At 36.3% G+C, this 26,609-nt stretch overlaps 3 protein-coding genes across 3 annotated transcripts; 1 reads left to right on the top strand and 2 right to left on the bottom strand.

Annotated features, from left to right (window-relative positions):
• Positions 1–1,441: 1,441 nt before the first annotated feature.
• Positions 1,442–13,369, bottom strand: LOC134233965 (serine protease 53-like). Its single transcript, XM_062716017.1, has 14 exons — positions 13,216–13,369; positions 10,537–10,928; positions 10,235–10,329; positions 9,529–9,812; positions 9,083–9,261; positions 8,875–8,929; positions 8,363–8,484; positions 5,201–5,237; positions 4,873–4,994; positions 4,392–4,492; positions 3,794–4,065; positions 3,307–3,449; positions 1,785–1,839; positions 1,442–1,674 (listed from the first exon to the last, which is right to left on the bottom strand). Exons 1-14 carry the CDS (start codon positions 13,367–13,369, stop codon positions 1,565–1,567), a joined length of 2,121 nt encoding a protein of 706 aa, XP_062572001.1. The 3' UTR covers positions 1,442–1,564.
• A 1,329-nt stretch (positions 13,370–14,698) lies between these two features.
• Positions 14,699–17,932, top strand: LOC134233964 (uncharacterized). The gene is made up of 2 exons (XM_062716016.1): positions 14,699–15,590; positions 15,684–17,932. The coding sequence occupies exons 1-2, from the start codon at positions 14,699–14,701 to the stop codon at positions 17,930–17,932; spliced, it is 3,141 nt and encodes a 1,046-aa protein (XP_062572000.1).
• A 536-nt stretch (positions 17,933–18,468) lies between these two features.
• On the bottom strand, positions 18,469–22,229 carry LOC134233963 (baculoviral IAP repeat-containing protein 7-B-like). Its single transcript, XM_062716015.1, has 2 exons — positions 21,855–22,229; positions 18,469–18,576 (listed from the first exon to the last, which is right to left on the bottom strand). Exons 1-2 carry the CDS (start codon positions 22,227–22,229, stop codon positions 18,469–18,471), a joined length of 483 nt encoding a protein of 160 aa, XP_062571999.1.
• Positions 22,230–26,609: the final 4,380 nt, after the last annotated feature.

Raw genomic sequence — 26,609 nt, 5'->3', positions numbered from 1 at the left:
GACATTTGGTGGTAGTCATACATTCGGGAATCTCTCCAAACCTTCAAAAACAATGAAAATTAAGCACGAAAATAAGTGATTTTTCACGGATAAGGGAAGTTGATGATTAAGAATTTAAACTCAAAGTAGTGTCGTTAGGTTCCAATTAACAAACATGACAGAAAGGTGTCAGACTCTGGCGTATTTTTATTGCAAGTTCCAAGTTTAAATGCTATTGATTTGTCAAAACGTTTTATTTCAAATTTTCTGAAACATTCTTGGAATTTCTGAGTGTACCCACATATGATTTACACCACTATTTAAATATATTGTTGAACAGTATTCTTAAAGATTCTCCTTCACAGATGTTAACATTTTTGAGAGAAGTAAAGAAAGATGCTTAATTGATATAACATTTACTGTTTCTAGCTATGCTTTTCTATTTGTGAGGAATTTTGTGTTGTTTGGAAATCCAGTATAGGTATGGTTATTCAAATTAATTTTGTTTGTTGGAAAAATACTGATACTAGTATATGAATTTGGGGAATTCCTCACTTAGAAAGGGAAATTTAAATTAGATTACCACTAGCAAAATTAAATTCAATTTATTCTAACGTACGGTTCAAGTGATTAGCCTTACAAACAAATAGAACGTGGATATATGTTTTGTCAGCTTAGATAGGTACATGTGTAATGATGATCGATGCAATCTACCTTATCTTTTTCTTTTTTTAAATTATTGAAAGGAAAAGGTTTTCATATTACTCTCATGTGCTTAATGCGAAATTTCAACATGCATCTACTATTTTTGAATTCATAACAACTTTCAACTCAACATTTAGATATATCAACGACGTACTATCAATTAATAATGGTAATTTCCATTATAATGTCGAAGCGATATCCTTGTTAGCTTGAGGTGAAAGATACAGAATCTGACACATCTTTTCCATACTTGGATATTTTACTTGAAAGAGACGTTAATGGTAATCTAACAACCAAGCTCTATGCACATGATAAACGTGATGACTTTAACTTTTCTATCGTCAACTTCCATTACTGATTCAGCAGTATACCACCAGCATATGGCGTTTATATATATCTCAGTGGATTCGATACGCAAGAGCATGCTCTACGTATGAACACTTTCTAAAACGAGGTAAATTATTGACAAACAAGTTTTTGAAACAAAAATATCAGCATTCTCGTTAAAAGTCTTCATTTCGTAAGTTCTTTGGTCGATACAATGACCAATGAAGGTCATTGTATCCATTGAACTTACGAAATGATGACTTTAAATGAGACTGTTGATATTCTTGTTTTATCAACTTGTTGGTTGATATTGGTAACAAAGACCATGTTCTTGTGTATAGAATCAACTGGGAAATATGAAAGCCAAATGTATGTAATAAATATATAGGACAAAGGTAATCGTTTTTCACGTTTCAACACACTTTACATTAATCCATATTCTCGCATGCTTTAATTTTAATATCTTTTATATTTTACGAGACTATGATGTACTGATGATAAAGACGGAATAAAAGACAAAAAATCAGTTACAAAATTTTGCTGTTATTGTACATTAAATGTCCCCTTCCGTTCTGAGCCAGCCGGAAGTGACATATTCAAACACGTGAGTGTACACGGGTGGCAATCCTGCAGTACCGCAGCCAAATCCCCAACTGACAATACCTGAAAGCAGAAATTAATTTTAAAAAATGTTAAAACTCTTAAAACTCCATATAGAAATTATGAATAACTTCACACATTTCACTATTATTAACATATAATTTTGGCCTTACCAGTCAGGTACCAGACATCATTTCTTTTACAAAGGAGGGGACCGCCTGTGTCTCTCTATTGATAAAAAAAAATCTTCCAATTAATTTTTAATTTATAATTAATTCTTTACTGATAGTAACGATAATTATAACTGTCCGAGTGACCAAAATATTTCCTTTTCTTGTTTCTATACTTTTTTCTGAAATATTTGAAAACAAGTAGTATTCTCAAGACGATAATTAAAAAAAAATCATTCATTCTGCGATGATTGGAGGAATATAGGATAGATTTTTATACATGTTAGACAAATTCAAACGGAACATCTTTGAGTATTAATTGATTCGTTAATACCGTAAAATAAATTAAGAATCATGACCAAAATATGTAATTCACAATTATTCTTTAAGATCTTTATTTGTACCTCCAGCTACCTCATTTTTACTGAGAAACAATCATGACAATAGACGGGGATTCTTTCAGCAGTTTACTAGGAATTTATTGACATTGAATATTTGCAGGGCAGTTAAGTGTTCCGTATTGTATGATTTTATTACCAGTCCATTAACACACTGAACGATAGGAACAGACGGAGGCTGTTTAGTCTTTCATTCCTAATGACAATTTATGAGTCAGATTTATTGAACCCTCTTATAATTATTTCCCTTAGACCTATGAAATCATATCAAATCTTTCTATAGACACACAACATGTATGGTGTAATGAACAATGCGATTTCTTTGCTATGACTATGAAGCTCTTGTCCACCGCATGACGGTTTCTACTTTAAAATGAAAATTCTCATAAATAACTAAACGAAATGCTTTTTACACTAATAAACATTGGGCGCCAACAAAAACGCTTAGTCCAAGGTTAAGGTCACAAATTAGTGAACTTACTAATTAAGTTGTATTGAAAATACATTTTATCTTCAAGAAATTGTCTTTAACCATATTTTACAGTCAAATGAAACTTTTTGTTTGATTATAATTTAGGTTGTCAAATCCATCAATTTTACGTAACCGTCTATTAATTAGACCTACTGGCCTGCCTTTTGGATCGAGAACTTAAGATCCCGGTCTAAATTCAGAATATAGTTGTAACTTCCAATGCGGTAGGAATAGAAATTAAATTTTAAGGATCTCAAATACCTTAAAATACCAAAATGATTCCCTCGCTCAAAATTTCTGCTTATACGGTATGTTATTTTTATAAAACAGCTTAGTATGACATTGGTAAACATTTAATGTTAAAATTGGTTTTAAAAAAAAATGGGTATTATTATCAATATCAAATCAAAAGTAAATACATTTAATTAATTTCATATTTATGTTCTCTACTATTTGCAACGGCATGTAGATATACATGCAAATCTTAACTGTCAGCTGGTGTTAAATCATATGAATGTGGGTCTGATTTAAAGCAGTTTTTCTACATATGTATCTACATTTGGGTTTTTCTTCTTTTTTTCTTGAGATCAGAAAGGTGAAGTTGGATAAGCAAATTGAGAAAACAAATAGAGATAAAAGGAAACAAATTCCTTACAGTGCAAGCACCTGCCCCTCCCTCGTCCCTCCCGGCACAGAGCATAGTTACTCTGTTAAACAGGTCACTCAGCTGCTGCAGACAGATGTCCGCGCTAAGGATCGGTTTAAAGACCTGTTGTAGTCTATCTGTCGTGTCTCCACCTGAATAAATCAATTAGATAATTAATAAAGGAGTACATCAAAATGAAAACATCGATGTCCTATTGTAAAGAATTTGAACAAATACAAACAAACTTGTAGAATTTGTTTAAGTTGAAAAAAACTTGTCAAAAAATCTCAGGTGTTATATGTTATTAACGTAATACTTCAGATTACTTTTTGTACAGAAAAAAATGCACAGATGATTCTTTCGAAGCCGAAAAAAAGGAATATTCAGAATGGAATAGGATGCATATTTTTTTCTTTTTGCATCAATATGCGTTCTCTTATCTCAAACAGCTAGTATCTAGAAATCACATAAATTTTCGATTCAGAAAGTATATAACCTTGAGTGGTGACCCCCCAGCCAAGTGTAACACAGTTTTCCCCGGGGGTATACATCTCCCTCGTTACACAGGCGGGACTGACGCCCTCCGTCTCTTGGATGACACCGTCCACGAACATGAGTGCGATATCATTGGAGAACGTGCTTGGTTGGTAACCGGGGTGCTGTACGATTTTCTTCACTCGGAATTCTTGATAGTATGGCTCAAAGGTAGCTGAGGCTCTACTGAATACTCCAAGACGAACCTGCCATCTTGTTTCATCGGACAGTGTTCTAAAATAAGATGTTTCATAATGAAGTAGAAAGAAAAAAATAAGTGATTACTGATCATGAAAACCATAAAATCATTAAAGAAGTATTTAGTGTCTAAATTTGCAAATCTTTTCTACTTTATTTTACTCTTCTTACATTATTGGGAAAAACAATTACCAAAAAAACCACACACATTTAGTATTAAATGACCCAACAACAAAAACATTATGTCGTGTTCTTAAAGTGGCTTCTCAGCAGATTCTTAATACGTTGTGAAAAAAGTACTTATTTATTTGTTATTATTTACAAAATATTCTATAAATAGTAAATACAGTTATTAAAGATACCCGTCCACACAGGCTGCTGACGTGATTATGACCAATGTGTTGTTGTTATTCCTGACCACTGTACCACCACACGTCAAATGACCGTCAAACTTCAGTAGCGCCTGATAATAGCATTAAACTAATATAACATCATTCAAATAGTTCAATAATTCGAAATAGGCCTACAAACATATTGGTACTTAATATATATATGGATTGAATAGAGTCAATGCTTCAGAGAAACGCAAATGGTTTAGAAATCTTTCCTTAAAATGGGTTTCTCGTGCCAACTAGATTAATTAATTTCTTTAAACTATTTAACTGCACTTCATCGATTAATTGTCACAAATTAATAACATGTCTCACCTAATGGAGTGGAATCAAGACCATTACTTTTACAGGGTTTAAAGTAAAGAAAAATTGTATGAATGGGCTTTAATTTCAACATCATTGTCTATAAAGAAAGAAATAATAGTAATGTATCTGAAAAATTTAATTTTACCGTCCATGGCCAGCTGTTTGGGGCCACCTGTTCCCCTCCCACAACCCTTTTGACGGGTGAAATCGGTTTGTAGTGGGGCACTCCACATCCTGTGTTGTTAGGGAGTGATCCCAGAGCTGGGTCTGAAATTTACAGGAATGAATGCTAATCACTTTTAGTTGTTATTCCGTTTTACTTTTCTGTATATGACATAAAAATTCCAGTTCTTTCAAAGGGTTTTTATGCTACGAAATTGCAAACATGCAAAGATTTATTCATAGATTGATTTCTTGTCATAGATAAACCTAAATATTTGATGATACTTTGAAGGAAAAGCAAGGATACATACCGAAGACTACGAAGGCCAAAATCGCCAAAAATAGCATAATGAAGGATTAGTCCAGTAATTTTGTCTGATTGTTGCAATTGATTGTTATCTACGAATCGTGTCATCAGAACAGAAGTATTTTTCTTATCTGAAGTCTTTATGACCAAATTAAGAGTGAATTCTCGGTACATAAGGTACAAATAGTACGTTCGCCCTATTAGGAAATGTCTTTCTAAATAAATCGTGTATATAACAAACATTTCTTTCAAATGTTTTAAGAAAATCAAAATTTGCCAACAAAACATATAAATTTTGATTTTGACATTTCATGAATCTGTACGGTTTCTAGATTCCGATCAATTGAATGCAATACTTTATACAAAGTACCTTCTTTGATCACAGGAATCTTACATTTATGGACTTAAAAAGTCATGACATTTTTATGGCCTCAAGAAGACAATATCACTTAGTGATCGTATCAATTAAAATTAAATTCTTTTAAAAAAAAAAAAACGACCCCACAAGCATTCCCCACGATAATTTAAAGTCCAGACTTTCTGATATCATTGACAGCAATAAAAATGGAACTCAAAAATTTACTTACCTTGTCATTTGCAAAATTATTTTGTTGAACAATATTCTGATTGTACACACAAGTACTCTGAAGTTGACATCAAAAAGATGCTTGAGTTTCTGATTGACAAGGCATGTATATGTCTATGTGGTTTTTGGAGACCAGGTCTTCAAACAATCTATTGGAATTCCCGTGGGTACCAAATGGCCCCGTTATTAGCAAACCTATTTTGTATTCATATGAAGCAGAATTTGTCCAAAATCTTCGACGTGTAAAGAAGAAAACACTTGATGTGGCCTTCCAAACGACTTTTAGATATGTCGACGACATATTGTCAATTAACAATGGTTATTTCCATTCTTATGTCGATACGCTATATCCCAGTGAGCTCGAGATAAAAGATATCAACGAGTCTGACATCTCTGTTTCATATTTGGATATTTTACTTGAAAAAGACGTTAAGGGTAATCTAACAACTAAGCCCTATGAAAAACATGATGAATTCAACTTTTCTATCGCCAACTTCTCTTACTTATGCAATAATATACTTTCATTGCCTGATACGGAATTTATATATTTCAGTTCATTCGATACGCAAGAGCATGCTCTACTAAGTAAATTATTGACAAACAAGTTGATGAAACAAGAATATCAACAGTCTCGTTTAAAGTTTAAAGTTTGTAAGCCGGTCACACTCGATACGAGTACCGATCGCGGATACATTTAATAGTCAAACACACAAACAGTTAATTACAAAGACAAAGGCCAAACAATGTGTATGAAGTCAATTAAATACGGCACAACAAAAAGTTGTTTTTGCTAACAAGGACAGTGTTACGACCATCGAATTTACGAAATGTTGACTTGAGTAGCGGAAAGTTGAGAGGCCTAGAAACCATAAGAGGTGATACTAGAATATTACTGCACATATAAGGAAAGTTGACAATTGAAAAGATTGTCATACAGTTTATTTGTTATTTGGCCATTATCGTCTATATGATACGCAGTAACTAAATATGAAACAGGTTCGTAAGGATAAGAAACAGGTCAGTTTATAAAGAAATTAATACCCATGGAAGTTTTCTTTTTGCTTAATATTCTGTTACCATATAGGTTCTGTTATACAATATAACCATAATGCCATAAATAATTTGTCAGAAATGGAGAATAGCTTCTCAGAAATTCCTCTATTTTCTTTAATATTTATTTCTTTAGATGCTTTGTAAAAATATAAAATTCTTATTTTGCATTCGTAAATTATTTATGTAAAGATACAAAATGATACAAAATTGAAAAGTTTTGATCCTTTACGAAGTTGAAAAACAAGCTCTTTTTGGTTTTTAGTTCAAATCTCTTCTTAGATTGGAAGTTTTTAAACCTTGGTTGTGTTAACAAACAAGATCAATATGACAAATGAAGAATTTCAAAAAAAATGTTGACTTCAAATGAACAACAGGTGATTCTCACTCCTCCATTGCACCTGATCCCACCTCTGATGTTTTGAAGATCCGAGTTTGCTATGCTCCTCATCATTTTTGTTGCTTAATGGACTTTTTGATCTAGCTCGAATACTCTTCGTTATTTTCTCATATTTTTTTTATGAAAATCTTAAAATATATTATCATTTCAAAGCTGCGTGACATAAAATCCATTTGAGTGTTATGGTCGAAAACGTTACCATGAAAATAGGGAAAGTTGACGACTGAACAGCCAATGTTCTCCTGTTTATTATATGGTTTAGTTGTTTATTTTACGTTATGGTCAGTAAAACATCAAAGTATAAAAACTTCTGTTGGACTCTGTGGTGTCTTATTTCAAGTCTGTTGGGATTTATTGAGTTTAAATATAAATGGAAATGAAAATTGTTACTTGACACAAGCTTTTTCGATATGATAAAATATTTAATTGAAAACAAAACATGGGTTTGTAAAAGATTTAGAAATGAAAATGCATATAATGTATGAGCAAGGAATATATGGATATAACAAACAGTATTCAAGCTCAAAAATCCATTAAACACTACGAAATAGGAGCAGAGCAAGCACGGATCTCCAAAGCATGGTGGTATCAAGTGCCATAAAGATACTACATTATTAAACACCTACGTTTAGTATATCTTCTATCTATTCTTAACGTCAAACATGCACCATGTTTCAAAAATTCACAGAATAAAAACTTAATCGTCCACTAAAATTTATTATTGGTCTCCAGTAGCGCGAATGCCTGATCTATAATATATATATTGTTGCAATAAACTTGAACTCCCCTCCTCTAAAGCATAACAAATCAAAATAAATGAACAAAGGAAGACAAATATGCAAAACAAACACTTCACAGAATGAATAAAGCATAAAAAAGGAACAATTTTTTACACAAAGAATGACTCTAAATGCACAACAACAATTTTATCTGCAAAACAGAAGATAAACATGCTGTTCTTTCAAATCGATTTTTTACAGAGATTCCTTAACATTTTCATCTAGAGGTGTCTTAAGAACAAACGTACATTTCAGTAAGGTGATTTTTCATATCATAAAATTTAACTTATCCTTCCTTTCATCTTATTTGTGCCACGTCTTTCTGTCTTCTTTTTTTTATAATCCAGAAGCTCGATTATAGTTGTATATTGTCATTAATATCCATTCTCTGTAATTAAGGACTTTGGTATACACGCCAGGCTGATCCGCCTCTGCACATTCTCTGTACGTCTTTCCTCCCCAACTGGTTATACCTAAGAATATATATATATATATATATATATATATATATATATATATATATATATATATATATATATATATATATATATATATATATATATATAATCAACTTTACATTGATAAGGAGCGCAAGGTGGATGTGACCGAACTGCAGGGGACGTTCCCACCTCTGATGTTATAGGGATCTGTGTTTGCTCTGCTTCTGATATGCATTAATTAAATGGACTTGAGTAGTGTTCGATATATCTCCATATTTCATTTTTATAAGGACTCTATAAACTAATATATATTGCATTCATTTTGTTTTTTTTTTCTGAATACAAATCATAGAAACTTCATCACCTATGACAACTTTTTGTCATGTTATTCAAACTTAATACTAGTAGATACTTAATGGATACCTGTGAGGTGCCAAACATCTTCTTTCATGCACTGAAGTGGACCTCCGCTATCTCCCTTCAAAGGAATTTGAAAAAATACTATTATTTCATACTCACAACTTAATCAATATACCTCGGCATATGTAAGACTCATTTATACCATGAGCAGATCTACTCATTATGATTTGAAATATTTGCCAAATTAAATAAGAGGCGTATGGTTACTTACATTGCATGTATCCACATGTCCTTCACGATATCCAGCACAGAGCATATTTGGTGTCAGTTTCTCCCTATATCCTTCTTTGGCTGTACACTCGTCATACTCGATGATAGGTACTGTGGCTTGTTGTAGATTATCTGGCCAAGCCATTGGATCAGGTTCATCAGGATTGGACACGTTCGGAGCTGAACAATAAATATAAGAATATAATGTTCATGTATGTGTCAATAGCACAAAAGTACTCCAAATAATCTTATACTGAGTATTGCATGGAATTGGCATCTAATTATGTTTTTCTAAAAACAAATATTTTGTATTATTTGTCTTCAATTAGATTTATGCAAGAAATGCAAACTGCTGTAAGTTCGCTTAAAACTATTTTGGTTATGTATTAAAATTAGTCTTCTTTATTTCTTAAGTAATTGAAAAAAATATGCATAATATGTGCTCACTTCTCTTTATACCCCATCCTGTTACAACACATCGAGTTTTATTTCTTTCAACATCATTTGGCAAACAGATTGGACAGACGTAATTTGTGGTTTCTACTGGGTAGTTTAATTTGACTAACGCTATATCATTATCAAACGTTACACTTAAATTGGTGCCGTATCCAGGATACTTGAATACTTGTTGAATTTTTCTTTGTTGTTCAATAGAGTTTCCATTTAATGGCGTAGTTACATTATACAGTCCTAATCGAATTATCATTAAGTCTCTTGCAGCATACAATGGTCTGTAGGAAGAAGAAAAAATTGTTTCAACAGTGTGGTATGTTACCATAATTGATTTTGAATTTGCTGCTGAAATAATGTTCGTTATCATTGCGGAAGATTTTGAATCCATCGAATAATATAAATACATGCCATATTTTAAGTTAGTGTTAAAAATTCATATGAAGATACCAAAAAAATTATATTGCCAATGAATGTTATATTGGATAGTTCAATTTAATAAAGATATCAAATTTGCTAGTTTGCATCATGTGTGAATGTTGCGTGCTTATTTTTTTTTATCGGTAAACGAAAAACATATAAAATATCATCATTGGATTCTTATGACGTGAATTTTAAATATTCACGATTGTGGCTATAATATTTGTGTTAAATATCTTGTCATATGGAGTGAAAGGATCATATTGATGTAGAAACGACTCACGGATCAAAACAGTGAGCAGCTGTGAGAAACCACGCCTTGTCGATAAGGACTCCACCACACACGGATTGGCGAAATGGAAGAAAGTATATAGAAACCTAGTATTTTAGTTCAATTAAAAGAAATATGGCCATTAGCACCCAATGCGATTTTATAAAACAAATCAAGCAGATATTAAAAAATTGATAAATTTGAGAGTTTTGATATTTTTATGCATTATTTAATTTTTGTAAATAAATTCATATTTAATTGATATTCACAGTTGACTGCATAAAATAAAAAATATGAAAATAAACAAAATTTACCATCCAGGGCCAGCTGCCTTTGCGAGCGCTTGTGCCTCCCATGATCCTGAGGTGGGATATGTACGGAACAAAATGTTGTTGTCCACAGACAGAAGCATGATCCCTTTCCCAGTTCTCTTTCCACTCCGAAAACGAGATGGTCTCGTGAGATTTCAGCGTCGTTGTTTGATTATAGGAGGTAGATTCAAAAGTTACTGTATGGGCATGATTTGAAGACCTTGTGGCTTGTTGCCATGCGTTGCTGTGGACCGGGTGAGGTTTGTGAATGGAGGAATGACTGTTGGACCATGACGGGGGTCCTCTTGGAGCTACTTTCTGACCTTGCTTTTGGTCATCGTCGATTGTCTTTCCAAAATACGGGAGAATTTTCGGCTTTATAAAGAAAAATTTCCCTTGAAAAAAAAAATTATTTTTCAATAACCATTATGAAGTGAAAATTCTTATTTATATATCGTATGTATTTCTGACTTGGAAATGATATACATGTATTTAATATGCACTTAACTTATTACTGTACATTTAGCAATGTATATTTTTAAAATGTTTAGAAAAACAATTTTTTATATTACTGTTTTGAATTAACATCATGAAATGAATTTTAAAACAATTTAGATAACTAATTTTTACTGAAAGTAACTTGTCAATTTAGAGAGACCGCTAGCGTTATTTTATTACAGATTATAATTAATAAAACTAATTATACAACTATACAAGTATTGTATTTAATAACTGATTCTCTCTCTCTCTCTCTCTCTCTCTCTCTCTCTCTCTCTCTCTCTCGGTATAAAGAGAATAAAATTAATTCACTAATAATGATCATAATAAAATCACTGTAAATCGAGAATAAAATTACCTTGTCCAATAAATCTAGCTGAGGCAAGAACCAAGAAGACCATCCAAGTCAAAACAAAGAAAAACTTCATGGTTAGCCAGAGTCGGAGAAATCGGTCTGTCTGTGTATTGGTAGAATTTATATATAGAGTATTTCGATGTTTATTTGTTTTATAGGAATTAAACTTGTGTACAGGATATGGGTTGATATTTTAATTTCGACTTTAAAATGAATTACGACTGTAGCGACAAAGATTAGGAATCTAATATAAGCAACAAAGTTTAAATGGTTTCACAAATTGCTTGGCGATGGAAATATTTTGTAACTTTTGGGATTGTTTGACATACTATTGGCTAATTTCAAATTATTGAAGGACTTGAATTTTTGATAGGTTCTCCGGCTTCCGGTATGGACAGAGTTAGAACAGATAAGTCGTTGCGGACAGGGTTGATATGTGTTCTTTGGTCCATATTTTTCATTATGGATATATCCGTACAGTAGGTTATACAGTTCTTTCACAAGTTCGAAGGCCAAATATTTTTCATCCCCGAAGACACTTATAAATTAGTAAATAAAATTGCAATTGGAAATGTAAAAAAAAAGATGATCGAATAACTCGAATAATGACGTTCATCGAATGCCCAACAAAGATCGATTTCAGTGTTCATGGTTTAACGACAATGCAATCAATGGGATCGACCAGAGATAAACAGACTTATTAGATAATATCAACCAAGGACGGTGCTTTAATTAAAGTTCAGAAGTCAGCCGAGGTTCTCCCCGTCCATCCTCTGACATTTCTAAGGTCTAGAAGAAAGAACATGCCAGTTGGGTTAAAACATAAGTCATTTTGAAACAATTTATAAAAATGAAAATTAATCTAAGTCATCTTCAGTTAAGCAGAGATTATGTAGTGTAAAGCATTATGATTAATCAATCTGTTTCTCGGACCCTGCAAATGGAAGATCTTTTAAATAATCTTTAAACTTTTCAAGATTTCATCGATAAGTCTGTACGTCTTCGCTGGATTCACTGCGAAATTGCTGATGGGTCGTCATCAATTCGGGAATCTTTTTAATTAATCAATTAACAAGGGGCGAAAAGAAGCTTTTCACGATCGGTACTTTTATCTGCCATTAGTCAAAGAGTACATGACAGTAGTATAAGCAGCCTTGATAGGGCGGAAGTGACGTCATAACCGGAAGTGGTTTAACCGGAAGCGGAAGTGGGCTAGCCAGAAATGTCCTAGCCGGAAGCAGGCTGGATGACCGGGTCAACTGAGTGCAGTCCTAACCCTAACCCCCTAACCCTAACTAACCCTAACTAACCCTAACCCTAACCCTAACTAACCCTAACCCCTAACCCTAACCCCCTAACCCTAACTAACCCTAACCCCCCCCCAACTAACCCTAACCCTTTTTTTAACCCTATCCTATCCCCTAAATACGGGGCGCTTACATTGTGTTTACATTGGTACGTGGGTACTACGTTTTGTTTATGGACACAGGTAAATGCGCCGTGTGCAAAACATTTCAAGAATGTGATTATGACGTCACGCTTCACAGTCTAGCCAGTCTAGCCAGCCAGCCGGTTCAAACTGGATTTTTACTGAAAACAATAACAACCTGGATTTTTACTGAAAACAATAACAAATAACACACAAGACAGATTATATCAAGAACACAGATTTTATTCAGAATGAAAATACAACAATTTACAGGCTGTCTTTTAATCTAAAATAAAGTCCAAATTAACATCATCATCATCATAGTCTCGTGTCATCCAAGGGATACCCTTTTCATTTGGAAAATAAGGAATTATTCCATGGAGATACTGTGTATAAGTACCTAGATGCGGTCTTTTTAAGGCTTTTCCTTCTTTCTTGTACAGAAGTAAATGTTCAATACACGATTCTAACTCGGGGAAGTATATAGTTTCAATCAGAAAACCATCATCATCCTCACCTCTGATCTCCCATTTGTAGTCGTGATAACCCTTCATTCCCTCAAAAGAGCAGTGCTTCCTTATCACCACATAATTTTCAGGAAATTTCACTCTTTTTTCCAACCATACTTTTTGTTTAGTTTCTTCAACTTTTTCTTTAGATTGTTCCGGAATCATCTTATCCAAGCCCCACAGTTCTTTAAAGTATTCCTCCCAAGTCCATACTGTTTGATTAGATTCCTCTGAATGGGTTTTATGGTAATCCTGCGTGGCTTCTTCTAGGGTTTCCATCCAGGGTCCATTCTTGTCAGTATTCTCAATAAACCAGCGATACCTTGGTTCCATACCTCTGACTTGACCACTGAACTTTTTTAAAGTCTGTCGAGTTCCAAGTACTCACGCAGAGTGATCCTCAATGTCCAGCGCTGGTTTATATATAGCATGGGTTTGTTTAGGGTCGTGTGCAAAAATACGTTTTACCTACGTTTTCTTATATATACCTGTTTGCATCACCTGTAAAGTACCGTGTGCAAAAAAAATTAGGGTCGTGTGCAAAAGAAATATACCTTTTACCTGTGTTTCTTTATATTCCTCTTGCATCCTCTATAAAGAGCCGTGTGCAAAAAGTACGATAAAACCTACCTGTGCATTGTGACGTCATCCACTGTATATAAATACGGTTTTTCTTTCACTCTGGGTTCATTTTACTCTCAGAGCCATCACCTGATAGACATGGATTCTACTAGAGAAAAACAGGTACAGGCTCGACGAATATTGAAACGAAAAAGTACCGAGAGAGAAATAGATTTACCACCTAAACCCATTTCTGAGTATTATCACATGAGACTAGCTGAAAAAAGGACCTCTCCAAAATTTAAAGCGCATGAAAATAGATATGTCGTTCATTTCGATGAATTTCCAGAAGAAGAAGAAAACACAGCTTTCCTTCGGCGATTATTCAAAAACATGTTACAAGACTTCAAATCTAAAATGCAGTGTGATCATAACGATTACCTCCGCCTGAACCTTCATCACGATTCTCTGGAATCAAACATTTCGTACGAGTTTATGCAATGTAAAGATTTAAACGAAGACGTCATTTTTAAAAAAATACAAGACGTACAACAATCCAAAAAGGAGTTCAAACTGGGCGACGGCTCCACGGAATTCTAACTGCTTCACATCGAGAATCCCCAGGGGAGTGGTGGAGACAGAACCAAACATTTACAAGTGAATAAAGAAACTTTTAAGAACAATAAACAATCCATCGTTCGGATCGTCAATCCCCATGATAAATTTTGTTTGGCTAGAGCCATCGTCGTCACTCGATTACACAGTCAGAAACCGGAACATCCAGACCCCGAATGGGAAAAACGATGGTCACGTATGCGGAAAGGCGTTCAATACTTAGACCAGAAGAACGAAGCCATAGCCCTCATGGAACAGGCCGGATGTGATATCACTCAAGCCTGTGGAGCCCCAGAGTGGACGAAATTACAAGAGGTATTAGCTCCTCAGTATCGTCTGAAAATATTTCAGTTCAAATCTACTTCGACTAAACTCTGTTTAGAGCGCATCTTCAAAGGCTGGGGAGATGGAACTTGTTTGAACATTTTGTTAGACAACCGTCATTGCGATGCCATCATATCCATGCCGGGAGTAACGGGGAACCAATATTACTGTGATCATTGCGACGTGGGGTACAGGAATGTCACAGAACATCGGTCCAAATGCCCTCATCGCTGTACCTTTTGTTTAGGACAACACCCTAATTGTCCCGATGAAGGGATCAAGATTAAATGCCAGGAATGCCATGGAATGTTTAAGAACAAGACCTGCTACGAAAATCATTTAAGACCTCATGGTAAGAAAACCACCACTACTGTCTGCAATTTAATGGGGTTATGCGAGAAGTGTCAGTCCTGGATACCTAAGAAATTATTTCCTCATCACAAATGCGGAGATCAGAAACTGTGTAAGATCTGTAAGAAAATCGTCGATGCCGATCATCGGTGCTACGTTCGACAGAAGCCCCAGAAGAAGAAGAAGGGAAAAGGCACCTTAGAGTTTACCATTTATTTCGATTTCGAATGCACTCAGGAATCGGGCATTCACGTTCCTAATCTGTGTGTGGCACATCGCGTCTGTCAACATTGCGATGACTTACCCATAGACCGACCTTGTCCTCATTGTCATCACATGGGACCCCGTCAGCACCTATTTCAAGGCCCAGACACCTTAAAGAAGTTCATGGACTGGTTATTTCAACCCACTACAGGTACTAAGAATTCCACTTTAGTACACGACGGGGCCATCGTCATCGCCCATAACTTCAAAGGATACGACGGACAATTCATTTTGAATTACATAGTGCATTCTTCTCCCCTGAAACCTAACGTGATCATGAACGGGAGTAAGATCTTGTCCATGGAAATATGTGGACTCAAATTCATCGACTCGTATAGTTTCTTAACCTTTCCTTTGGCCAAGATGCCCTCCGCTTTCGAATTGAACGAATTGAAGAAAGGTTATTTCCCTCACTTTTTTAATACGGAACAGAACCAGAATTACATGGGACCTTATCCACCGGCAGCTTTCTACAAACCGGACGAAATAACTACCAGTGGACGAAAAGCTTTTTACGAATGGTACGACCAACAGAGGGGAAAAGTGTTTGATTTCCAGAAAGAGTTTGTAGGGTATTGTATCTCGGACGTCGACATTTTACGCCAATGCTGTGCACGGTTTAGAAGCACCCTCAAGAAGTTGGTCAACGTGGACCCTTTCCAGGAATCCATCACGTTTGCCAGTGCTGCTAATTTAGCCTACCGTCGAAATTTCATGCCTAAAGACACCATTGCCATCATTCCGAACCTCGGGTATGAACCGGCACGACAATATTCGGCCAAAGCCTGTCGGTGGCTCACCTGGATGAGTCATCAGAATGGGTGTCACATACGACATGCCAGAAACGGAGGCGAAGTCCCGATCGGAAATTATACCGTCGACGGATACCAGGAAGCGACTCATACCGTCTACGAATTTTACGGGTGTTATTGGCACGGATGCCCCACTTGCTATCCCAGTTTACAGACGGAAACTCATCCTTACCGGACCCAATTTACTTATCAACAATTACACGAGAAAACTCTCAGAAGGACTGCGGATTTAGAGGACATGGGGTACAACGTGTGTAGTATCTGGGAGCACGATTTCGATCAACAAGTGCAACAAGATGAGAGTTTACAGCAATTTGTACGAGATCTGGACATTCCCGATCCTTTGAAACCTCGAGAAGCCCTGTACGGAGGCCGGACCAATGCCACTAAATTATATTGTGAAGAAGGGGACATGAGATACGTGGACGTGTGTTCCTTATACCCTTACGTGTTGAAACACAGACCTTTTCCCCTAGGGCATCCCGAGATCATCACAGACGACTTCCAGGACGTGAGAAGTTATTTCGGTCTCATTCACTGTCGGGTCTTACCACCCCGAGGCCTCTTTCACCCCGTATTACCTTATCGGACGGGAGGGAAGTTATTATTTCCCTTATGTCGCACGTATGCCCAACAACAAGACTCTACGTCTCAATACCCATGTCAACACACCGACCGGGAACGTAGTCTCACGGGTACTTGGGTGACGAGCGAATTACATAAAGCCCTAGACATGGGGTATACCTTAGAGCAAATTTACGAAGTGTGGCATTTCAAAGAAAGCAGTCAAGACTTATTTAAAAAGTACATCAATACCTTCCTCAAGATCAAACAGGAAGCGTCCGGATTTCCCCCCGACTGTAAGACCTCAGAACAAGAACAAGATTACATTCGACAAATCTTCGACAAAGAAGGATTCATGATGGATAGGATCAGTATCGAGAAGAATCCAGTGAGAAGAACCATTGCTAAACTCTTTTTAAATTGTCTGTGGGGAAAATTTGCTCAACGCTTGTTATTACCCAAAGTCAGATACTTGGACGAAGTAGAGGAATTACATCAACTCTTACAAAATTCGACTCTCGACATCAAGGATGTGCGACTCTTAGTCAATAAAGAAGATTCCATTGAAGACAAGATTCTAGTGAATTTTCAAGACAAAGAGGAATTCGTCGAAGAATGTCCCTTTGGAAACGTGATCCTGGCTTGTTTTACCACCGCCTATGCCCGCTTACATCTCTACGAGACTTTACAACCTTTAGAAGAACGGGGCCTTTATTTCGATACGGACAGTATCATTTACCAACATAAGGAAGGAGCTTTTAATCCTACCTTGGGTCATAGTTTAGGAGAATGGACCGACGAATTAGACGGGGATCACATCACCAAATTCATGTCGGCAGGTCCTAAAAATTATGGTTTCCGGACGGACAAAGGAACCGAGGTTCATAAATGTAAAGGAATCACTTTCAACCATCGAACCTCTCAGTTGGTGTGCCCAGAGACTTTAGAAAAAATGCTCAAGGGAGAAATAGAGGAAGTAAAAGTCCCCTATCCCAGCAAAATCCAGAGGACCCGTGATTATGAGGTCGTGAATAAACCTTCAGAGAAAACAGTTAGAATTGTATATGACAAGAGACAAATTGTAGAGAATTATAACACTTTACCTTATGGTTATTGATATGTTGATATGTTTGTTGTTACAAATAAAAAATTGAATTGTTGTTTTATGTGTTGTTGTTTTTTTTTCTTCTCTATAAAAGGTATTCTTATTCAAAATCAAAGGTCATTTCTAATCATAAATCGCGAGCCAGAAACCCATGCGTTTTCCCCAGTATGCTCAGCTCTCAAAGAGAGAAGCTACTTTTGAGCAGGGATGGCCAGAACTTCTCTTAGGAAAAATACCAGACCTAGCTCGAGCTGGGTTTTTCTACAGGGGACTAAAAGATAACGCTACCTGTTTTCATTGTGGAATGACTTTAGAGAATTGGGATCTTGAGGAGGATCCTTATGCAGAACATGCTTATTGGAACCCCAATTGTCCTTACATCAATCAGTATAAAGGACGAAGCTGGGTGATGAGTATATTTGTCCAGTTTAGAGAAGCAGGGATATAAACCTTTACCTGAGATTAAACCTCTACTGAACCCAGAACCAGACGTCCAGGCTCGAGGAAAATGTCACATTTGTTTAGACGAGGAATTACAAATCGTTTTTCTACCTTGTGGACACGTATGCTGCTGTGCCTTGTGTGCTCCTTCCTTTCAGTTTTGCCCCATCTGTCGAGGCGAGATTCAACAGTCCAAACGGATATTTCTGTGTTAACTATAAATAAAAAAGACAGAACCCAAATTTGGTGTTTTCTATTGTTAAGCAAGCTCCTCAGACCTAGATTTTTTTTTCAGTGATAAAGAATGAGATTTTTGAATTATTCCTAATTCAAAATTCTCTATAGATGGTTTTTTCCTCTGCAAGTTAAAAAATAATTACACCTGAGAGTCTGTATAAAAAGGAGACCTACAAAACCAACAGATCATTTCTGATCTGAGTGAGGGACAGTAAGGCACAACAAATGAAAGTGAAATCTTTTTTTTTTTATCATAATACATAATTTTGTAATAAACAAACACTAGAAAGTTACTCTCATAATGAGCCTTAATGTCTTCCAAGAGTTTAGTTTGGACTTCCTCCATTAATCCTTGTATCTACTCCATTGGTTTTGTGGGCTAAAATCATGTGTCTTGTGAGGTGTCAATACAAGTCGGTCATCAATTGAATCTTTTCTTTGTGGTTGTTTTCCTTTGGAACATCTGTGAACAGATATTCTGTTTTGTCTTTTTGATACATAAAAAAGCGTCCAAAAATCATTTGGAATTGTTATGTACTGTTAAACCCTGATATAATAATTTTAAGTTTCTATTGTGTGCCCTACTTAGAAATGTTTACAATGTAACAAAGATGAAACTCATAATTTGATTTAATCAGCAATGATAAAGTCATTTTTCTGCATGCTTTTCTGACACATCATGTACATTTTTTCTACTAGTATGTCTTTGTTCATAAAAAAAATGAAATCAACAGTACTTAGCATTCCATATAAAGAAATATGAAACATGTTAGAAATTTAAAAATATATTTGTGCATCAATGCATTATGTTTAACAAAACAATCTCTTTCACTGTGATGAAAAAGTGTCTTCTTCATATAACATGCAGATGAAAAACTTATTTGGATGATGCCATTTTCACATGCTAATAAGAAACTAATTCAACTAAAACTAAAAGACAGTCCTTCAAATTTTAAGGACATTAAAGGATGATATCAAGACAGAAAGTCCAGGAATTGAAATAACTAGTTATCATCTAAAGATGTATATGTTTGAATTTATTTTAAATTCACAAGCAAATGATATGCTGACATTTAATCTTTCAAACTTAAAAACTTTCCATACTTTTGAATGAAGATCTTAAAATCTATAGGAGTCTACCCCATGCCTACATGTATCTATTTATGACTGCAGATATGTAAATCACCATGAAATGTTTCAAGTCAGTAATATTATCTTGTAGGAAAATGATCCAAAAATCTATAGAAAATCTCCGATTCATTCTTTACTTATGATGTAAAGTTTGAAGGTTACAAATTATTGACAAAGGTAGTTATCTCAATAATCTCATGCTTTGACCTTGAATATTGTCCTATACAACTAAGTGCATTACTCCAAACACTATATGTGTAGTAAGAATAAAATTTATGGAATAATAAAAATATTCAACATATTATCACAGATTATAGGACACTTGCATCTTTATGGGGGTCCTATTGAGACCTATTAAATTCAAAATAGGACAAACACAAACAAAATGTATTTACAGTTCCAGGAAAGTAAAAAAAAATACACCAAAGCTAGCTTCTGAATATCTGTGTCATTTTTAGGGGGTTGACTTTTAAGATGTCACCGTCTTGTAAAACGTATTCTTGAAAGTAACCCCTACGAGAACCCCTAGCAGAGGGTGAGGACCCCTCCTTTAGGGAAGAGAGCTTTTTTTGTTGGGAGGAGCCATGGCTGCAACGAAACAAGGAAGATAACTTATGGTGTTGTTGTTATGGAAACCTGACGCAATCATATTACGTCACCGGAGTGGAATTTCCCGTACTTTCTCTTTATGATATATATTTTTGAATATTATTACCCTGAAAATAATGCATTTCGAAACGTTGCATGAGGAATTTCATGAGTCAAATAACTTATAAATGTTGACTATCCTTAGGTATGAAAGTGACTGAAATTATGCTTTTAATATGAATATTGATATCAAAATAATATAAGTTTCATACATGTTTCTAAATATGAAGAAAATGAACTTTTCATTCAGGAAATGAATTTGACTGAATTATGACGTCAAGCAGTATGACATGTCAATCAAAGCCATTTCGCTTTGTCATCATGTCTTTCAATTCTTGTATTAAATGTTGACTAAGTTGTATGAAAGTGACTGAAATTATGCTTTTAATATGAATATTGACTCAAAATAATATAAGTTTCATACATGTTTCATAGAAGAAAATGAACTTTTCATTCAGGAAATGAATTTGAAATTATGACGTCATGACATCTGTCAATCAAAGCAATATACGGAATTTGTTTTGTCATCATGTCAAATCAATTCTTGTATGAAATGTAATGTTGAATTTGTGATGAAATTATGCTTTTAATATGAATATTGATTCAAAATGATATAAGTTTCATACATGTTTCATAGAAGAAAATGACGTTTTCATTCAGGAATTGAATTTAACTGAATTATGACGTCATGACACCTGTCAATCAAAGCAATCAATCGCTTTGTCATCATGTCAAATCAATTCTTGTATGAAATGTTGACTATCTTGTATGAAAGTGACTGAAATTATGCTTTTGATATGAATATTGACCAAAATAATATATGTTTCATACATGTTTTGATAGAAGAAAATGAACTTTTCATTCAAAAGTTAATGACTTTGTGTCAATCCATGACCGACTTGTATTGACACCTCACAAGACACATGATTTTAGCCCACAAAACCAATGGAGTAGATACAAGGATTAATGGAGGAAGTCCAAACTAAACTCTTGGAAGACATTAAGGCTCATTATGAGAGTAAGTGTTTGTTTATTACAAAATTATGTATTATGATAAAAAAAAGATTTCACTTTCATTTGTTGTGCCTTACTGTCCCTCACCCAGATCAGAAATGATCTGTTGGTTTTGTAGGTCTCCTTTTTATATAGAGACTGGAGTATCTATTTTTACCTTGCAGAGGAAAAAACCAATAGAGAATTTTGAATTAGGAATAATTCAAAAATCTCATTCTTTATCACTGAAAAAAAAATCTAGGTCTGAGGAGCTTGCTTAACAATAGAAAACACCAAATTTGGGTTCTGTCTTTTTTATTTATAGTTAACACAGAAATATCCGTTTGGACTGTGAATCTCGCCTCGACAGATGGGGCAAAACTGAAAGGAAGGAGCACACAAGGCACAGCAGCATATATTGTCCACAAGGTAGAAAAACGATTTGTAATTCCTCGTCTAAACAAATGTGACATTTTCCTCGAGCCTGGACGTCTGGTTCTGGGTTCAGTAGAGGTTTAATCTCAGGTAAAGGTTTATATCCCTGCTGATCTAAGTCCCCGACAAATATACTCATCACCCAGCTTCGTCCTTTATACTGATTGATGTAAGGACAATTGGGGTTCCAATAAGCATGTTCTGCATAAGGATCCTCCTCAAGATCCCAATTCTCTAAAGTCATTCCACAATGAAAACAGGTAGCGTTATCTTTCACTCCCCTGTAGTAAAACCCAGCTCGAGCTAGGTCTGGTATTTTTCCTGAGAGAAGTTCAGGCCATCCCTGCTCAAAAGTAGCTTCTCTCTTTGAGAGCTGAGCATGCTGGGGAAAACGCATGGGTTGGTCTGGCTGGCGATTCCCCATGATTAGAAATGACCTTTGATTTTGAATAAGAATACCTTTTTATAGAGAAAAAAAAAACAACACATATAAAAACAATTCAATTTTTTATTTGTAACAACAAACAAACATATCAATAACCATAAGGTAAAGTGTTATAATTCTCTACAATTTGTCTCTTGTCATATACAATTCTAACTGTTTTCTCTGAAGGTTTATTCACGACCTCATAATCACGGGTCCTCTGGATTTTGCTGGGATAGGGGACTTTTACTTCCTCTATTTCTCCCTTGAGCATTTTTTCTAAAGTCTCTGGGCACACCAACTGAGAGGTTCGATGGTTGAAAGTGATTCCCTTTGCATTTATGAACCTCGGTTCCTTTGTCCGTCCGGAAACCATAATTTTTAGGACCTGCCGACATGAATTTGGTGATGTGATCCCCGTCTAATTCGTCGGTCCATTCTCCTAAACTATGACCCAAGGTAGGATTAAAAGCTCCTTCCTTATGTTGGTAAATGATACTGTCCGTATCGAAATAAAGGCCCCGTTCTTCTAAAGGTTGTAAAGTCTCGTAGAGATGTAAGCGGGCATAGGCGGTGGTAAAACAAGCCAGGATCACGTTTCCAAAGGGACATTCTTCGACGAATTCCTGTTTGTCTTGAAAATTCACTAGAATCTTGTCTTCAATGGAATCTTCTTTATTGACTAAGAGTCGCACACCTTGATGTTGAGAGTGGAATTTTGTAAGAGTTGATGTAATTCCTCTGGTTCGTCCAAGTATCTGACTTTGGGTAATAACAAGCGTTGAGCAAATTTTCCCCACAGACAATTTAAAAAGAGTTTAGCAATGGTTCTTAACACTGGATTCTTCTTGATACTGATCCTATCCATCATGAATCCTTCTTTGTCGAAGATTTGTCGAATGTAATCTTGTTCTTGTTCTGAGGTCTTACAGTCGGGGGAAATCCGGACGCTTCCTGTTTGATCTTGAGGAAGGTATTGATGTACTTTTTAAATAAGTCTTGACTGCTTTCTTTGAAATGCCACACTTCGTAAATTTGCTCTAAGGTATACCCCATGTCTAAGGCTTTATGTAATTCGGTCGTCACCCAAGTACCCGTGAGACTACGTTCCCGGTCGGTGTGTTGACATGGGTGTTGAGACGTAGAGTCTTGTTGTTGGGCACACGTGCGACATAAGGGAAATAATAACTTACCTCCCGTCCGATAAGGTAATACGGGATGAAAGAGGCCTCGGGGTGGTAAGACCCGACAGTGCATGAGACCGAAATAACTTCTCACGTCCTGGAAGTCGTCTGTGATGATCTCGGGATGCCCTAAGGGAAAAGGTCTGTGTTTCAACACGTAAGGGTATAAGGAACACACGTCCACGTATCTCATGTCCCCTTCTTCACAATATAATTTAGTGGCATTGGTCCGGCCTCCGTACAGGGCTTCTCGAGGTTTCAAAGGATCGGGAATGTCCAGATCTCGTACAAATTGCTGTAAACTCTCATCTTGTTGCACTTGTTGATCGAAATCGTGCTCCCAGATACTACACACGTTGTACCCCATGTCCTCTAAATCCGCAGTCCTTCTGAGAGTTTTCTCGTGTAATTGTTGATAAGTAAATTGGGTCCGGTGAGGATGAGTTTCCGTCTGTAAACTGGGATAGCAAGTGGGGCATCCGTGCCAATAACACCCGTAAAATTCGTAGACGGTATGAGTCGCTTCCTGGTATCCGTCGACGGTATAATTTCCGATCGGGACTTCGCCTCCGTTTCTGGCATGTCGTATGTGACACCCATTCTGATGACTCATCCAGGTGAGCCACCGACAGGCTTTGGCCGAATATTGTCGTGCCGGTTCATACCCGAGGTTCGGAATGATGGCAATGGTGTCTTTAGGCATGAAATTTCGACGGTAGGCTAAATTAGCAGCACTGGCAAACGTGATGGATTCCTGGAAAGGGTCCACGTTGACCAACTTCTTGAGGGTGCTTCTAAACCGTGCACAGCATTGGCGTAAAATGTCGACGTCCGAGATACAATACCCTACAAACTCTTTCTGGAAATCAAACACTTTTCCCCTCTGTTGGTCGTACCATTCGTAAAAAGCTTTTCGTCCACTGGTAGTCATTTCGTCCGGTTTGTAGAAAGCTGCCGGTGGATAAGGTCCCACGTAATTCTGGTTCTGTTCCGTATTAAAAAAGTGAGGGAAATAACCTTTCTTCAATTCGTTCAATTCGAAAGCGGAGGGCATCTTGGCCAAAGGAAAGGTTAAGAAACTATACGAGTCGATGAATTTGAGTCCACATATTTCCATGGACAAGATCTTACTCCCGTTCATGATCACGTTAGGTTTCAGGGGAGAAGAATGCACTATGTAATTCAAAATGAATTGTCCGTCGTATCCTTTGAAGTTATGGGCGATGACGATGGCCCCGTCGTGTACTAAAGTGGAATTCTTAGTACCTGTAGTGGGTTGAAATAACCAGTCCATGAACTTCTTTAAGGTGTCTGGGCCTTGAAATAGGTGCTGACGGGGTCCCATGTGATGACAATGAGGACAAGGTTGGTCTATGGGTAAGTCATCGCAATGTTGACAGACGCGATGTGCCACACACAGATTAGGAACGTGAATGCCCGATTCCTTGAGTGCATTCGAAATCGAAATAAATGGTAAACTCTAAGGTGCCTTTTCCCTTCTTCTTCTTCTTGGGCTTCTGTCGTACGTAGCACCGATGATCGGCATCGACGATTTTCTTACAGATCTTACACAGTTTCTGATCTCCGCATTTGTGATGAGGAAATAATTTCTTAGGTATCCAGGACTGACACTTCTCGCATAACCCCATTAAATTGCAGACAGTAGTGGTGGTTTTCTTACCATGAGGTCTTAAATGATTTTCGTAGCAGGTCTTGTTCTTAAACATTCCATGGCATTCCTGGCATTTAATCTTGATCCCTTCATCGGGACAATTAGGGTGTTGTCCTAAACAAAAGGTACAGCGATGAGGGCATTTGGAGCGATGTTCTGTGACATTCCTGTACCCCACGTCGCAATGATCACAGTAATATTGGTTCCCCGTTACTCCCGGTATGGATATGATGGCATCGCAATGACGGTTGTCTAACAAAATGTTCAAACAAGTTCCATCTCCCCAGCCTTTGAAGATGCGCTCTAAACAGAGTTTAGTGGAAGTAGATTTGAACTGAAATATTTTCAGACGATACTGAGGAGCTAATACCTGTTGTAATTTCGGCCACTCTGGGGCTCCACAAGCTTGAGTGATATCACATCCGGCTTGTTCCATGAGGGCTATGGCTTGGTTCTTCTGGTCTAAGTATTGATCGCCTGACCTCATGCGTTTCCATCGTTTTTCCCATTCCGGGTCTGTATGATCGGGTTTCTGACTGTGTAATCGAGTGACGACGATGGCTCTAGCCAAACAAAATTTATCATGGGGATTGACGATCCGAACGATGGCTCGTTTATTTTTCTTGAAAGTTTCTTTATCCAGTTGTAGATGTTTGTTTCTGTTTCCACCACTCCCCTGGGGATTCTCGATGTGTAACAGCTGGAATTCCGTGGAGCCGTCGCCGATTTTGAACTCCTTTTTGGATTGTTGCACATTTTGTATTTCTTTAAAAATGACGTCTTCGTTTAATTTTTTACATTGCATAAACCCATAAGAAATGTCTGAATCCAAAGAATCGTGATGAAGGTTCAGGCGGAGGTAATCGTTAGGATCACACTGCATTTTAGATTTGAAGTCTTGTAACATGTTTTTGAATAATCGCCGAAGGAAAGCTGTGTTTTCTTCTTCTTCTGGAAATTCATCGAAATGAACGACATATCTATTTTCATGCGCTTTAAATTTTGGAGAGGTCCTTTTTTCAGCTAGTCTCATGTGATAATACTCAGAAATGGGTTTAGGTGGTAAATCTATTTCTCTCTCGGTACTTTTTCGTTTCAATGTTCGTCGAGACTGTACCTGTTTTTCTCTAGTAGAATTCATGTCTATCAGGTGATGGCTCTGAGAGTAAAATGAACCCAAAGTCGGAGAAAAACCGTATTTATATACAGTGGATGACGTCATAATGCACAGGTAAGTTTTATCGTACTTTTTGCACACGGCCTCTTGGTTCGCTGCCAAGTATTTACCTGTGTAGTCAGCAATTTTTTTTTTTTTTTTGCACACGGAATATAAACAAACACTCAGTGCCAAGTATTTACCTGTGTATCATTTCTTTTTTTGCACACGGCTCTACCTTGGCTCGCTGCCAAGTTTTTGTTAGTCAGCATATTTTTCGCACACGGCCCTAAACAAACTTGGCTCAGTGCCAAGTATTTACCTGTGTAGTCAGCATAAAAAAACGTAGGTAAAACGTATTTTTGCAC

Source organism: Saccostrea cucullata, unplaced genomic scaffold (genome assembly GCF_032062105.1).
Source record: "Saccostrea cucullata isolate Sc308-1 unplaced genomic scaffold, CSIRO_AGI_Scuc_v1 ctg2226, whole genome shotgun sequence".
Classification (NCBI taxonomy): Eukaryota; Metazoa; Mollusca; class Bivalvia; order Ostreida; family Ostreidae; genus Saccostrea; species Saccostrea cuccullata.
Note: the sequence above shows the minus strand (reverse complement) of the source record. Positions and strands in the feature narration are given on the sequence as shown.

What these genes read in the sequence shown, in the direction of transcription:
- LOC134233965 (XM_062716017.1), bottom strand. Translation starts at nt 13,369, where the DNA reads ATGAAGGGTTATCACGACTACAAATGGGAGATCAGAGGTGAGGATGAT. An exon ending in TTTGGCCTTCGTAGTCTTCG is followed by an intron (nt 4,995 to 5,200) that starts GTATGTATCCTT and finishes TGTAAATTTCAG; the next exon opens with ACCCAGCTCTGGGATCACTC. An exon ending in CTGGGGGGTCACCACTCAAG is followed by an intron (nt 3,450 to 3,793) that starts GTTATATACTTT and finishes TGATTTATTCAG; the next exon opens with GTGGAGACACGACAGATAGA.
- LOC134233964 (XM_062716016.1), top strand. Translation starts at nt 14,699, where the DNA reads ATGCGGAAAGGCGTTCAATACTTAGACCAGAAGAACGAAGCCATAGCC. An exon ending in GTTATTTCAACCCACTACAG is followed by an intron (nt 15,591 to 15,683) that starts GTACTAAGAATT and finishes TGAATTACATAG; the next exon opens with TGCATTCTTCTCCCCTGAAA.
- LOC134233963 (XM_062716015.1), bottom strand. Translation starts at nt 22,229, where the DNA reads ATGGGGAATCGCCAGCCAGACCAACCCATGCGTTTTCCCCAGCATGCT. An exon ending in ACCCAGAACCAGACGTCCAG is followed by an intron (nt 18,577 to 21,854) that starts GCTCGAGGAAAA and finishes TTTTATTTATAG; the next exon opens with TTAACACAGAAATATCCGTT.